Source organism: Cricetulus griseus (genome assembly GCF_003668045.3).
Source record: "Cricetulus griseus strain 17A/GY chromosome 1 unlocalized genomic scaffold, alternate assembly CriGri-PICRH-1.0 chr1_1, whole genome shotgun sequence".
Taxonomy (NCBI): Eukaryota; Metazoa; Chordata; class Mammalia; order Rodentia; family Cricetidae; genus Cricetulus; species Cricetulus griseus.
In genome coordinates, this window is record NW_023276807.1 from 143,416,326 (window position 1) to 143,430,412 (window position 14,087).

At 42.9% G+C, this 14,087-nt stretch overlaps 1 protein-coding gene across 2 annotated transcripts; it reads left to right on the forward strand.

Annotated features, from left to right (window-relative positions):
* The first annotated feature begins 480 nt into the window (after positions 1-480).
* On the forward strand, positions 481-11,612 carry Arl9 (ADP ribosylation factor like GTPase 9). 2 transcript variants are annotated; one of them, XM_027390950.1, is made up of 4 exons: positions 481-1,413; positions 4,558-4,720; positions 5,051-5,226; positions 11,069-11,612. In XM_027390950.1, the coding sequence occupies exons 1-4, from the start codon at positions 700-702 to the stop codon at positions 11,249-11,251; spliced, it is 1,236 nt and encodes a 411-aa protein (XP_027246751.1). In that variant the 5' UTR covers positions 481-699; the 3' UTR covers positions 11,252-11,612. The 2 variants fall into 2 exon arrangements, with proteins under 2 accessions (XP_027246751.1, XP_027246752.1); XM_027390951.2 differs by having other exon boundaries at positions 546-682.
* The last annotated feature ends 2,475 nt before the right edge of the window (positions 11,613-14,087 follow it).

The window sequence follows — 14,087 nt, forward strand, 5'->3', positions numbered from 1 at the left end:
CCTGGCTAACTGTCGGCACCGGAAATGTCGGTGCTTGGCTGACAGTCCTGATATAAGCAGCCTTTTGTTCCTTCCAGTGGAATTCACATGTGATGGGGGCAGGAGATATGTAGCCTGCGTTCTGGGGTAGGAGGTTGTAAGCTGGGAAAAGGTAGGGGAGTCTCTAGGGCTTCTGACACCCTGGACATTCCTAAGTTAGGGGCACACAGACTAGTAGAGCAAATCGGGGGTTGAAGCTGAAACTCTTAGGCATTTCTCCAACCCTGCCAAATCGTGCCTTTGTGCCTTCTGGAGCAAGGGGTGCCTATGTACCTCCAACAAAAGCAGTCCATCTCCCCGGTTTCTCCCAGTTCTCTGCCGAGGATCACCGGGTTCCCCTAGACTGGGCTTGATCCACACTCTAGCACCCTCGCCTTTACCTCGTCGACCGGTCGGTCACTCCATCAGCCTCAAAGTCGACTAATCAGCTGCCAGCTCTAGGCAGATGAGCTAAAGCAAAATGCCAGACCGCTAGCTGTACTCACTGGCGCGGCCTGCGACCCTGTGACCACGGGTGTGGCCTACGCCTTCTGGACCTACGTCTCCACCTTGAGTCCCACAGCAGGGCCACGCCTGCCAGGATCCAGGACGGCCCGCGACTCCTGCGCGACTCCGGCGCGCGGGCGCGCGGAGGGGAGAGAAGGTAACAGCGGCGTGGGAATGGAGAAGGCGAAGGTGAAGAAGGAGAAGGAAAAGTTTTCTTCTTCTTCAAGCAGTAGGGAAACAGTAAAGTCAGAGAAGGAGAAGAGAAAAGACGTGGAAATTAAAATCAAGGGGAAAGAGAAAGGGAAGGAAGACGAGAAGACTGTAGAGGTGAAAAACAAGAAGAAAGAGTCAGTGAAGGAAGAGGAGAAAAGGAAGGATGTCGAGCAGAAAGGCGACAACGAGAAAGAGTCAGGGAAGGAAGAGGAGAAAAGGAAGGATGTCGAGCAGAAAAGCGACAACGGGAAAGAGTCAGGGACAGAAGAGGAGAAAAGGAAGGATGTAGGGCAGAAAAACGACAACGGGAAAGGGAAGGAAGAGGAGAAAAGGAAGAGTCTGGACCTGAAACTCAAAGTGAAAGGGAAGGAAGAGGAGAAAAGGAAGAGTGTGGACCTGAAACTCAAAGAGAAAATGAAAGTGAAAGGGAAGGAAGAGGAGAAAAGGAAGAGTTTGGAGCTGAAAAACAAAGTGAAAGGGAAAGGGAAGGAAGAGGAGAAAAGGAAGAGTTTGGACTTGAAACCCCAGGGAAATGGGAAAGCGAAGGAAGAAAAAAAGAAAAATGTGGACATGAAAAACAAGGAGAATGGGAAAGGGAAGGAAGTCAGTGAGGAGGAACAGGTCAAACAGAGCAGTAGCACCTCGATCCTGTCCCCGCCACTGCTGCCGCCGCCGGTAAGAGACCTGGGACCGGGACCCTCGCCTCCGAGGCCATTGTGGGCATCCAGCCCCGCCGGCTCTGTTACGTCGCCCCTGAAGTACGCAGAGAACCGGGTCTTGTCCAAGGACTTCCGTCTATGGGGGAGGGGGGATGTGCCAAGGTTCGAACGCATCCTCGAGCCCCAATTTCAGCCCTTCCCGCATCCCCAGGTCCTATCCCTTGTTGTCTAGGAATCTCAATGGGTCCTAGCTTAACGCATTGGTCTCCACATTTTGTACCAGTGTGCGGACCTCATAAACAATGCTGAAAAAAGTACCGAACCCTCTTCCTCGCACTTGCAGTAAAGATCTTCATTGGAAGAGATAGGGTTCCTGGTTACACGCACGAGAAATACACAATGTGTTTGGGAGCTCCTGATTCTTTTCTCTGGGCGCTGTGGTTTTGAATGACTTGCAGAACATCTACGGTAGACGGGGAGGATGGGTTGCAGACTTAACTATTCTCAGAACCCCAGGCATTGTTTTGGTCAGAAACGACTGTCGCTTAGTGTTCCCGGTTCCTGGGTAGGTTCCTTGGCTCAGAGCTGCTTTCTAGTTCTGAACAGTTGGAATTATTCACGGAGACTTGGGGAAAACAGACTCCACAGACCCACGGATGATGGAAGAAATAATTATTGACAAAGAGCAGTGATGGTCAGAATTAGATTTGAGTATTTACCTAGCAGAGTGGTTTTCCCGGGACAAGGCTTCTGAGTTGCACTCTGGGAATGCGGGCCCCTGCGATTTCCCCAAGTTCGATAAACTATATAGTTTCTGGTAGCTGTGGAACAGGACTAGATAAACGTGAAGGATCTTGGGGTTTTGTTTGGCGTGACTTTTAGAGCTGGCATTATAACCCAGAGTTTCAGCAATAAACTCTACCATTGAGCTACATTATCTCACCCCAAACCTATATCGTATACTAAAAGTATAAGGAAAATGTCAACCATGAGTGCTTGTGGAATTTCTAGGGAAGGTAGGCCTGTGGGCAATAGTGTGGATAGGAGTAGGGGAACACCATTATTTTCTAAGACTGTGGATGCAAGACTGCCAGTCAAAATATGACCAACCAGTATAAAATACCCTAATTTCAGCAGTAGGGTAGTCTTAGAATTAATGGAGTGTGTTAGGGTGGCCTGTGTAGGACTCGAAGTAGGAATTGTAGGGGACACAGTCCACACCCTGCAGCCATTTCTTGGTGCCTCTGTTGTTTTAAAGTGTGCAGTTTAAAAAACTTTCAATGTTCTATTCCATACTGTAGTATATTCTCAGAATGATACCATAACACTTAGAATTCTGAGGCCTTAGCCGGGTAGCAGTGGTGCAAGCCTTAATTCCAGCACTCAGGAAGCAGAGGCAGGTGGATCTCTGTGAGTTCGAGGCCAGCCTGGTCTACAGTGTGTGTTCCAGGACAGCCAGGGCTGTTATACAGAAAAACCCTGTCTCAAAAAAAAAAAAATCTTCGGCCTTCATAAGTCATGCTTTATACATGACTTTATACATTAGTTAGCGATTCTAATACTGTTTCAGATTGCCTTTTGAGCCAGGTGTGGTGGTTCACATCTTTAATCCTCAGAGGCAAAGGCAGGTAGATCTGTTCAAGGCCAGCCTGATTTCCACAGTGAGTTCCAGGACAGCCAGGGCTGTATAGTGAGACCCTGGCTCAAATCAAACAAGATCATTTTCTGGCTGGGATTGGAAAACTTGCCGTGCTAGCTTGTCCAAGGTCTTGAGTTTGATCCTCAGAGCTGGGATCAATTAATCAAAAATACTTTTTAGTGTTCAAACAGAATAAGTAGAACAAAGTAAATGCTGTTACTTTAGAAGCAATGTCATTCGTGATAAATGCTACTGTTTTATTATTTGGGTTTTTGTTTTGTTATTTGATAATCGTTGTTCGATTAAAACCACATCTCTGAGCACCCAGAACTATTTCTGTATTCATGCTGACCTTCCTTTCTGATCATTTTTGTTTGTTTATTTTTCCAGACAGGGTCTCACTATGTAGCTCTGGCTGCCCTGGAACTCACTATGTAGACCAGGCTAGCCTCAAACTTGCAGAGTTCTACCTCTGTCTCCTGAATGCTGGAATTAAAGGCCTGAGCTCCTTTCTGATCATTTGTGATAAAAAAAAAAAAAAATCTCTAAGACTGGAATGTGAGAAGAAGGCTGGACTTCATAACAAACACTCTTTTGTTATTGAGACAGGTTTGACAATTTCTATAGCCTTAGCCTTCCTGCTTAATCATGATACTTGCATCAAAAATGTAAGAGAGAACTGAGTAGCAGTGGTCCACACCTTTAATCTCAGCACTCAGGAGGTAAAGGTAGTCAGAGCTCTGTGAGTTCGAGGCCAGCCTGTTCAACAAAGTGAGTTCCAGGATAGCCAGAGCTGTTATACAAAGAAAATCCTATCTCAGAAACAACAACAAACAAACAAAACAAAACGCAAGAGAGGAACCTTGTCCTAATATTTTATAGCCACATTATACAACTGCTATACAAGACAAACAATGATACCTTAAATGCTTCCATGTTGGGTGAAGACAAACTACTCTAGTGTACTTGCCAATAGATGATAATTCAAGATGAGAAATTGGGCCCTGGGATGGTACAGAGGTTGCTTTAGGGCCTGATAACCTGAATTTGATCCCCAGCACTGACATGGCAGGAGAAAACCAGCTACTGAGAGTTGACCTCTGACCTCCTTATGCATGTACACACACACACACACACACACACACACACACACACACACACACACAATGTGAAAAAGAAAGAAAAATATCTAGAAATTATCCTGGTATTCATAGATCTGTGACACTGCACAACACACAAATTCTAATGTGTTTGCATGCATGCGAGTGTGTGTGTGTGGGGGGTGTGTGTATGTATGTATGTATGTATGTACATATATTTGTTATTTGATAGACTAACAAGAAATTGGACTATAGAAAAAGGATATGGGAGTGACATTCCAGAAGTGGAGATAGTTTGGGTTTCGACCTGGTTAGCAATTCCACGGTTATGAGTAGGTCCTAATAGTCATGTACACTGTCAGGAGCCAGCCACACATAGCCCCAATAGCATGTGTTTACTGACTTATTTTTTATTTCACAGGAGAAAGGCAAGCAGATCCTAGTACTGGGCTTGGATGGAGCAGGAAAGACCAGTGTCCTCCACTCAATGGCTTCCAACAGAGTGCAGCACAGCTTGGAACCTACCCAAGGTTTTCACGAAGTTTGCATCTACACTGAAAACAGGCAGATAGAGTTCCTGGAGAGTAAGTTCTGTTTCTCACTAGCATCCATCTTAAACCAGAAGCAGTATTCTCTATTGACATTGTAATCTTGAGAGAAGTGACACTGGATGGGATTCTTAGGATGATGTGTAGTTTAATCAGATGCTCGGGATGGGGGCTGGGGAGTCCCCTTTCTGCAGTTATTCCCACTGACCAACTATTTCCTCAATGACATTGCTCTGGTCACTCAGTCGGTGGCATTCATCAGAGCACCTGGCCAGTGTGTCCTATAGTCCCCCTTGGTGGACATGCCCATGATTTGAATTAATGAATTAACTGATGTGTGATTTCTTCCTCTCCCATTCTCTGCAGTTGGTGGCAGTGAGCCATTCCGCTCCTACTGGGATACGTACCTGCCCAAGGGATGGCTACTGATCTTTGTGGTGGATTCGGCTGACCACAAACGGTTACCTGAAGCCAAGAAATGCCTTCATCAGCTAATTGAACCAAACCCAGAGCTCCCTCTGGTCGTGTTTGCCAACAAACAGGTAAAATCCTGTGCAGATCTGGCTTTGTAGAGCATCTTACCAAGCTTTCAGGATTGCTCCCGCCAAAACTGTTAATGTAAGCTACATGCAATAGTCTCATTATTAGCACAGTCTGATTTTAATAGGTAGATAGTCAACAATATACTGTCTGTTCAACTTATTACTTCTCCTAGGTTATACACTCTTTCAATAGAAGTACAATTATCTTGTGTCCTTTAAGTACTTGGATTGCCTAGTCTGTTGCCTCGTGGAGAAATAGAATTGAACCATGTGTGTTGAGCTTATTTTGATAAACCAATATGGATTGCTGATTTAATTCAACACCATATTTGAGTGGCTTCTATATATAAAAAAAGAGTTTTGCTTTAGATCAGTTACATTTGACTGAATTTATTTGGTGCTTGCATTTAAAGCAATAAACGTCCATGGAGAAACTGTAAACTTTGTCCACTGTCCTTGGAAGTTTAAGCTACTAAGAAAAAAAAACCCAAAAACAGAATTCCTGTATGATGTAGCAATTCTACTTTTTTTGTATAATGCCCCAATAATGAAATCGTGGAGCCTTTCTGTTTTAATACAGTTATTATGGCAGCAGTGGCCACAGGTTAGAAGTTATCACCTGTCTGCCCGCTGGTGAGTGCATAAGAAAATGTGTTGTGTCCATATAGATTGTTATTTTAGCTTTCAGAGGGAAGTTCTACCGTATGCAACCACATGGATGAACCATACAGATACTATCCCAAATGAATAAGCTAGCCACAGAAGGACAGATGCTGTATGATTCTGCATATTGAGCTTCTATCCAGAGTCGTCAAATCTGCAGAGGTCCAAGTGCAACTGTGGCTGTCCAGGGTTACAGGAGGGAGGAAAGTGGAGACAGCTTAGCACAAACAGAACTTCAGTCTAGCAAGATGAAGAGTTTGGGTGACTGTTGATAGTGATGGTTTAAAACACTGTGAATGTATTTAATTCTATCAACTGTACATGGGAATGGTAAATTTTGTTATGTGTACTATTATGATGATGATGACTATGAACACACACACACACACACACACACACACACACACACACACACACACACACACACACCTTTAGGTTTTTAAACACTGTAAAACTAATTCTCTCAATTACTGGGTTTGCCAACCAAGCTCAATGCCTGCCTTTCCCTTATGGCTTCTGTGGGTGTGATTTCACAGAAGCAAACTAAATAATTACAATTGAACCTAGGTTGACATCCAGGATAGTGGTTGGCCCAGCACATTTTGGCACTGTGTTGACATTTTAAAAAGAAAGGTTAATGATTTGTTTTTCTTTACTCTTTTTAAGTTTTTTTTTATTATGTATACAGTGTTCTGCCTGCATGTATGCCTGAACTGCATGCTAGAAGAGGGCACCAGAACACATTATAGGTGACTGGATATGGTTGCTGGGAATTGAACTCAGGACCTCTGGAACAATATGGTCAGTGCTCTTAACTGCTGAGCCATCTCTCCAGTCCCTATTTTTTGTTTTAAAGTGAAGTATCTTAAAACTACAGAAACTGAGGACCTGAGAGATGTGGCTCAATGGTAGTGGCTGTGCTTAGCATGTGAGAGGTCCCAGGTTCAATCCCCAGCAGAGGGTGAGGGAACTGCAAAGATTTAGAAGCTCCTGTACACACATTTGAACTGTGTGCCATTCTGAAGGACTGGGATCTGGCCATTCTCTTGTTCCTGGACATTTTCATTATTCCCAATTGTTTACTGTTAGTGTTGCCATGAGTTTTCAAATGTGTGTGCCCTTGTACATGTGGATCCAAGTGTGCATACCTAGAAGTGCTAGATTTTTGGATTTGCAAATAGTTTTATTAGATATTCCTAAATTGCTTTCCAAAGTTGCACTAGTTTATTCTTCCACCAGGAGACAACAGTTTTTGAAGCTCCACCCCCTCCCCAGGACTTGCTATTGTTGCAACCGTCCATTTGCCAACGTGGTGAGGCTATAGTTGATTTTTATTATCCTTATTTATTTTGAAGGTGTTTAGTGCTGACTGAACCCTACATCTGTGGGTGTCTTATTTCCTCTTATTTTCCCAACTCTGATTCTCCGTTCTGGGTATCAGACCCAGGGTCTTTTGTACAAAGCATACAGTTTACCACAAAGAAGTGCCCGAGGCCTCTACCTGTCCTTGTTTGAGGTATACTGGTACTTATTATCATTTGGAAAATTCCCTTTGTTGGTTATATACGTCATTAACATCTTCTCCAGGATCTCAGTGATTGCCGTTTTGCTTTCCTTATGATTTCTATTTTTATGTTGGAAACTCCCCTCCCCTTTTTTGAGACATAGTTCTACATAGTCCTTTCAGTATAGTTCTGACTGTACTGGAACTCACTATAGACCAGGCTGGTCTTGAACTCGTAGAGATCTGCCTGTGTCTGCCTCCTGAGTGTTCAGTATGCCACTATGCCCAGGTAAACTGAAAACTTTTGCTTTGCCTTAATGATAAAAGGCTTAGCTATTCTTTTTTGTTTTGTTTTGTTTGTTTTGTTTTGTTTTTCAAGACAGGGTTTCTCTGTGGCTTTGGAGGCTGTCCTGGAACTAGTTCTTGTAGACCAGGCTGGTCTTGAACTCACAGAGAGCCGCCTGCCTCTGCCTCCTGAGTGCTGGGACTAAAGGTGTGTGCCACCATCACCCAGCTTTTAGCTATTCTTTTTTTTTTTCAAAATTAAGTTTATTCATTTATTTTACACCCCAACCAAAGTTTCCGTTCCCTGCTCTCCTCCCATTCCCTCCCCCACCCACTCCATTTTCCAATCCACTCCGTTTATATTCAGAAAGGGGCAGGCTTCGCATGGATGTCAACAAAGCGTGGCATATCAAGTTAATGTAGGACTAGGCTCTTCCCCTTGTACTAAAGCTGGGCAAGGTAACCAGATATGAGTAATAGGCTCCTGGAAGCCAGCCAAAGGATTAGGGGAAGGCCCTGCTTCCACCACTAGGAATCCCACAAGTAGATCAAGCTACACAACTGTCACACATAAGTAGAGGGCCTAGGTCAGTCCCATGCAGGTTCCCTAGCCATTGGTCCAGAGTCTGTGACCTGCTATGAGGCCAGATCAGTTGTCTCTGTGGGGCCCCCATGATGACCTTGAAAAACCACACCTCACCTTCCCACCCCACCACCCACTCCAACTCCAACCTCACCCCCATTCTTGGCCCCTATAATCCTTCCTCCCTCTTTTCAAGGATTCCCAGAGCTCTGCCCAGTGCTTGGCTGTGGATCTCTGCATCCATTTTCATCAGTCACTGGATGAAGGCTCTCTGATAATTGGGGTAGTTACCAGTCTGATTACAGTTCAGGTTACTCATCTACCATTGCTAGGAGTCTTAGCTAGTGTCATCCCTGGGAGTTTCTCTTGTACCAGGCCTCCACTTGACCCGAAATGCCCCCCCCATCAAGATGTCTCTTTCATTACTCGCCCTCCATCTATCCTTCCAACCCAATTCCTCATGTTCCCGTCGCCACTGCCACCCTTCCATCCACCCAGGGGATCTCTTCTATTTCCCCCTCATAGGGAAATCCATGTGTGCCCACCCCTCTTTAACCATCCCTGTTACCTACTCTCTCTAGAGCTGTGGATTGTAGCCTGGTTATCCTTTACAGTCAATACCCACTTATGAGTGAGTGCATACCATGTTTGTCTTTCTGTGTCTGGATTACCTCACTCAGGATGATTTTTTATAGTTCTATTCATTTGCCTTCAAATTTCCTGATGTCTTTAACAGCTGAGTAATAGTCCATTGTATAAATGTGCCACATTGTCTTTGTCCATTCTTCGGTTGAGGTGCATCTAGGTTGTTTCCAGGTTCTGGTTATTACGAATAATGCTGCTATGGACATAGTTGAGCAAGGGTCCTGGTGGAATGATTGAGCATCCTTTGGGTATATAAGGCTTAGTTATCCTGATTTAATGCATATTTGTTTATATTCTTTTGCCAAAGTATTTAGTCTATGCTTTTAGATGAATCACTAGGTCAATATGCTACACTGGGGTTTTCAAAAGTTATCTTAGTTGGGCATGGAGGCGCATGCCTGTAATCTCAGCAGGGTCACAGAGGCAGAAGGATTGCAAGTTCAAGGCCAACCTGGGCTAGATAGGGAGAACCTGTACAAAAAAAAAAAACAAGTTATCTTATTAGCTTTATCCTTTGGTTATAACCTCGATTCCTACCCATACGGTCTCTTCCCTACATCTTCCTTTACAATTTCTTCAGTAGATTTATTAACCTGAGACAACATCCATATACTACTGTATCCATTATTACAGAAGTCACTAAGGGCTCTATGACTAAATGAATTCAGGTTTCAAATAGGAAACATATTGTGATTACCATCACCTAGTTACCGTGCATAGCCTAACAGGCGAAGTCTCACAGACTTCTAAGGCTATGGAGCTAAGATGACACGACTGGACCTCCATATACCCCACAAGTTTGATATAAATTTTTAATCAGAATAAATAATGATAGCAACAAAGAACTCAAAGTGATAAATGTGAAAATCTGTAAAATATGATATGGACAATAGTAATTGATAAGTAGGGCAAGATAGTATACGCCTATAATCCTAGCACTTGCTTGGCTGAAGCAGAAGGATCGAAAGTTCAAGACCAGCCTAAGTTTCATGGTATGTATGACTCTTTAAGAAAGTCAATGAATTCCTCCCACTAAGGCTCAGGGAACAAAACAGACAAGGAGGAGGAATGACTAAGAGCCAAAGACCAGAGAGGACCAAACTTAACAGTGTCTTCTGGACATGAGAGGAAGCTGTACCCATGTACTCATGGCAGCTGTGGTGGCTTGCACAAGATGTGCACCAGATCAAGCAGCCAACATTTCAACATGGAGTGGATAAGGGTTCTTGAGCCATGGACAATTGATGACTTCTGGGCTATGGAAAGTCACTTTTCTTTAAAGATATGGCCTATGTAGGTCGACCATCCTCCAGTGGATGGCTTCATTTATACCCATGAGTATACAGGCAACACAAATTGGATTCAGTGAGTTATAAAAAGAAAAAGCAACATATAATTGAGGTGGGGGGTGGCATAGAGCTGAGGATGGATGTAGAGGAATTGGGGGAAGAGTAAGGAGGGAATATGATCAAAATACATTGTATGTATGTATAAAATTTTCAAAGAATAAAAGTAGTACATTAAAAACACGTGGTGCACACCTTTAATCCCAGTTCTCAAGAGGCAGGTGGATCTCTGTGAGCTTAAGGCCAGCCTGGCCTACAATGAAAGTGCCAGGACAGCTAGGACTGTTACACAGAGAGACCCCTTCACAAAAAACATAAAATAAACAAGAAAAATCAATTGAACAACCAGATAAAATGATGAATCAAGTTTCTCTTAGTGACATAAATTCTTAGCAATTAATCATATTAAAGTTATCTTAGAAAAATAAACAGATTGATGGCATCATTTAGAAAATTCAGTCTGACTGAATCCCAGCATTTGGGAGGCAGAGGCAAGAGATCTTTGGGTCTGAGACCAGCCTGGTCTACATAGTGAGTTCCAGGATAGCCCAGGGTACCCCAAAACCCTGTCTCAAAAGAAAGAAAGAAAAATTAAGATCTTTTGGCAGGGGGCAGAAAACACTTTTTTTGATAAGTCAGAAACTGGCTAATTCTGATAAAAATGCTATTCATATCAACACTGGGGTCATAAAAACAAAGTCTCAATGTTTTCTGTATTAAAATGGCAGATTCATTTAAAATAAGGAGAAAGTATTTGTATTTAAAAAGATCGCAGACTAACCAGCATGTCCTATTCTTTTTCTGTCATGGGTGAAGGACCTTGAAGATGCCTATCACATTACAGATATCCATGAAGCTTTGGCACTATCTGAAGTGGGGAATGACAGGAAGTTGTTCTTGTTTGGAACTCAGGTGACTGAGAATGGCTCAGAGATCCCCTCCACCATGCAAGATGCCAGAGACTTGATTGCACATCTGGCCTCAAATATGGAGAAGTGACTAGGGCCCGGCCCACTCAAGTCACCATCAAACCATCATCAAAGAGGGCTGAATGGCAGGTGTAAGCCAAAGGTTTCCACTTCCAATAAAAAATAAACCATTTCCTATTCTCTCAATGCAAAGTGTATATACGAAGACAATGCTAACTCGTTAAGATCACTTTTTCATTTTTTTTTTAGATTTTTTTTAACTTTAAAATCATTTTGTTCAAGAGAAATTTGGATTTTTGTTTGTTTGGGATGCCGAGAGTTGAACCCTGGACCTCACATATATTAAGCATGTCATCTACTGTGGTGCTGTACCCACACACTCCGGATGAGGGTTTTAACTCAAAAGTAAAGTTTGTATAAGCAAGCCTTCATCCCTCCTGTGGTTTCTCTTTATGTTTTTTGTGTGTATGTGTTTGTGTGTGCACGTGTAAGGTCAGAAAGGTGTCCTCTCTCAGAAGCCATAACTTGCATATGTTCTTTTGTTTTTTGTGGTTTCCATGGATCAGACCCACATACTCATGTTTACACGGCAAGTACTTTCCTGATTGAACTCCTGCCTCTCACCCCCACCCCAAATCCAAGTGTGGCTCATCAATAGCAATAAATTTATAGTAAAGCATTTTTTAAAAATAATGTATTTGACTTTATGTGCCAGCGAGACACTGTGGAAGTCAGATGTACAGAATGGAGGAAAGATAAAGAGCCATGTGGCAGAACGTAGATTAATAGAAGCAGGGTAATTTAGGTCATAAGAGCTAATTGGGAACAAGCCTAAGCTAAAGGCCAAGCTTTCATAATAAGAAGTCTCCATGTCATTATTTGGGAGCTGGCAAACCCACAAGAAAGCCCAACTACATTTGGTGGCCAATGTGTGGCATGTCAATCCACAAAGGACCTGAGAAAGCTGAAAAAAAGTTCTGAACACAGACCTGGACATGGCTTCCTAGAAACCACAACCTCTCATGTAGTCCCGGTGCTTGCAGCATACAAAGGCATGCCTCCTTTAAGAGAGCCTGCTATGCAGCTAAGCACCTGATAGTTAGTGCAATATTCACACTAGATAAAAAATTCCCATAGCTGAAGCAGGTAAATGCAGCTTGATGCTCACAGGTGCTAGTGCAGTAGCCTGCTGGACCAACCCTAGCCTTCTGGAGTCAGCCACTAGCACCACGTGCTAAGCAGAGCCATGCAAAAAAGTCAGGTCCAGGCCAAAACAAAACAAAACAAAACAAAAAAACCCCAAAACAACCCCCCCCAAAAAACCTCTGAACAGGTACAGTATGCTTGAAAATGTGCTTAGGTGCTAAAGAAAGAAAAGAAAATGGGTAGAGACAGTCATAGAAAAATAGTTTAAAATAATAAAGTTTTAAAAGTAATGTAAAAAGAATAAGCCATGTAAGGATGGGAAATACACAGGACGTCTGGATCCTGTATGGTGCTTTCCTGACTTTGAATTTTTTAAATGCAAGTGAGCAAAAAGCAACAGCTTCTGAGAGACATTGGATTATGGAAACTACTAAATTAAGCCATCCTATATATTTTAAAGATGTCTTAACCTCAGAATAGAAGTCAGGAAATGTATTGTGGTGGGGAAGAGGTTATGCTTATGTTTCCACAGAAACTATGGATTTCTTCAAAATTAATAAAGATCATGTGTGACCAGGGAAGAACTCATGAAAAATCTTGGCTGCAGACATGAATTAAAAACAAGAAAAACTATGAGACAGATGGTGTATAAGCTGATCCCTTGACATGGGAACAGCTCTGAGACTGGATGAGACATGATAACTCTTGTTAGCTATGGAGTCTTCATGACTTATTATTACATGCCACCCTTTCATATGGCATGGATAGAGATTTATATGTGTTTGGTTATGCAGTCCAAATGGACTTAAAAAGTTGACAGATGACTGTTACCTGCTCAAACATAGAACAGAAAAACATCTTTAGCTGACTTGTATACACTGAGCATCCCATATTTAATTCAGATGTGTTACTTTTAAGAGTTTGTGTGTTTCAGAAAGAAAAGGACCGGACACCAATAAAGACAAGTAGCCCAGGTGACCCAGCCTCTCAGAATGCCTCTGTTCTGGTTTCCTCAAAATTCTACATCCAGAACAACTTCAAAGTGGCTAGCTGAGATGGTCCAACCTCACAGACTAGACTAGCCAGGATTTCAGATAAGCCCTACACTTTCCCATCGCACAGAGACTGGACAGAAGCTAGCTCTCCTAGGACTTGGCAATTATCCAGATTTTCTCAGGGTCCCCTAAAGAAACTGTGCCCCCCAGATAACAAGAAGTAATTTTAAGAACATGACACCGACATTCCTGAGAGGTGAGGTGGGTAGATTTTAGGATAAAGGTGGGTTATGGATGTTTATCGTCTTTTAGGGGGGTTGGTTGTAAATTGTTACTGGTCATGGTAAGGAAGGAAACTAAGCAAAGGTGGTTAGATTCAGGGATCTTTTTCTTTTTTAAGACTTTATTTATTTTTATTTATTTATCATGCATTTTTCTGTCTGCATGTTTGCTTGCACACCAGAAGAGGTTATCAGATCTCATTATAGAAGGTTGTGAGCCACCATGTGGTTGCTGGGAATTGAACTCAGGACCTCTGGAAGAGCAGTCAATGCTCTTAACCTCTGAGCCATCTCTCCAGCCCCCAATCTTTTTCTTAAAAGATAAAAAAGTGGGTATAGGAATGATAGGCTAAAGGGGTAGCCAGAGGAAAAATTTAAAGAGAAAGAGCTTGGCAATTCAGAAGAGACCTGCAAGGCTAGAATGTGAAAAGCAAGACAGAGTAAACTAACAAAACACTAGCTAAAGAGAAAGATCAGATCATGG

Bases quoted from the DNA above. Each gene is read 5' to 3' on its own strand.
- Arl9 (XM_027390950.1), top strand. From the start codon at position 700: ATGGAGAAGGCGAAGGTGAAGAAGGAGAAGGAAAAGTTTTCTTCTTCT. The intron at 1,414-4,557 runs GTAAGAGACCTG...TTTATTTCACAG, and splicing joins CGCCACTGCTGCCGCCGCCG to GAGAAAGGCAAGCAGATCCT. The intron at 5,227-11,068 runs GTAAAATCCTGT...TCATGGGTGAAG, and splicing joins TCGTGTTTGCCAACAAACAG to GACCTTGAAGATGCCTATCA.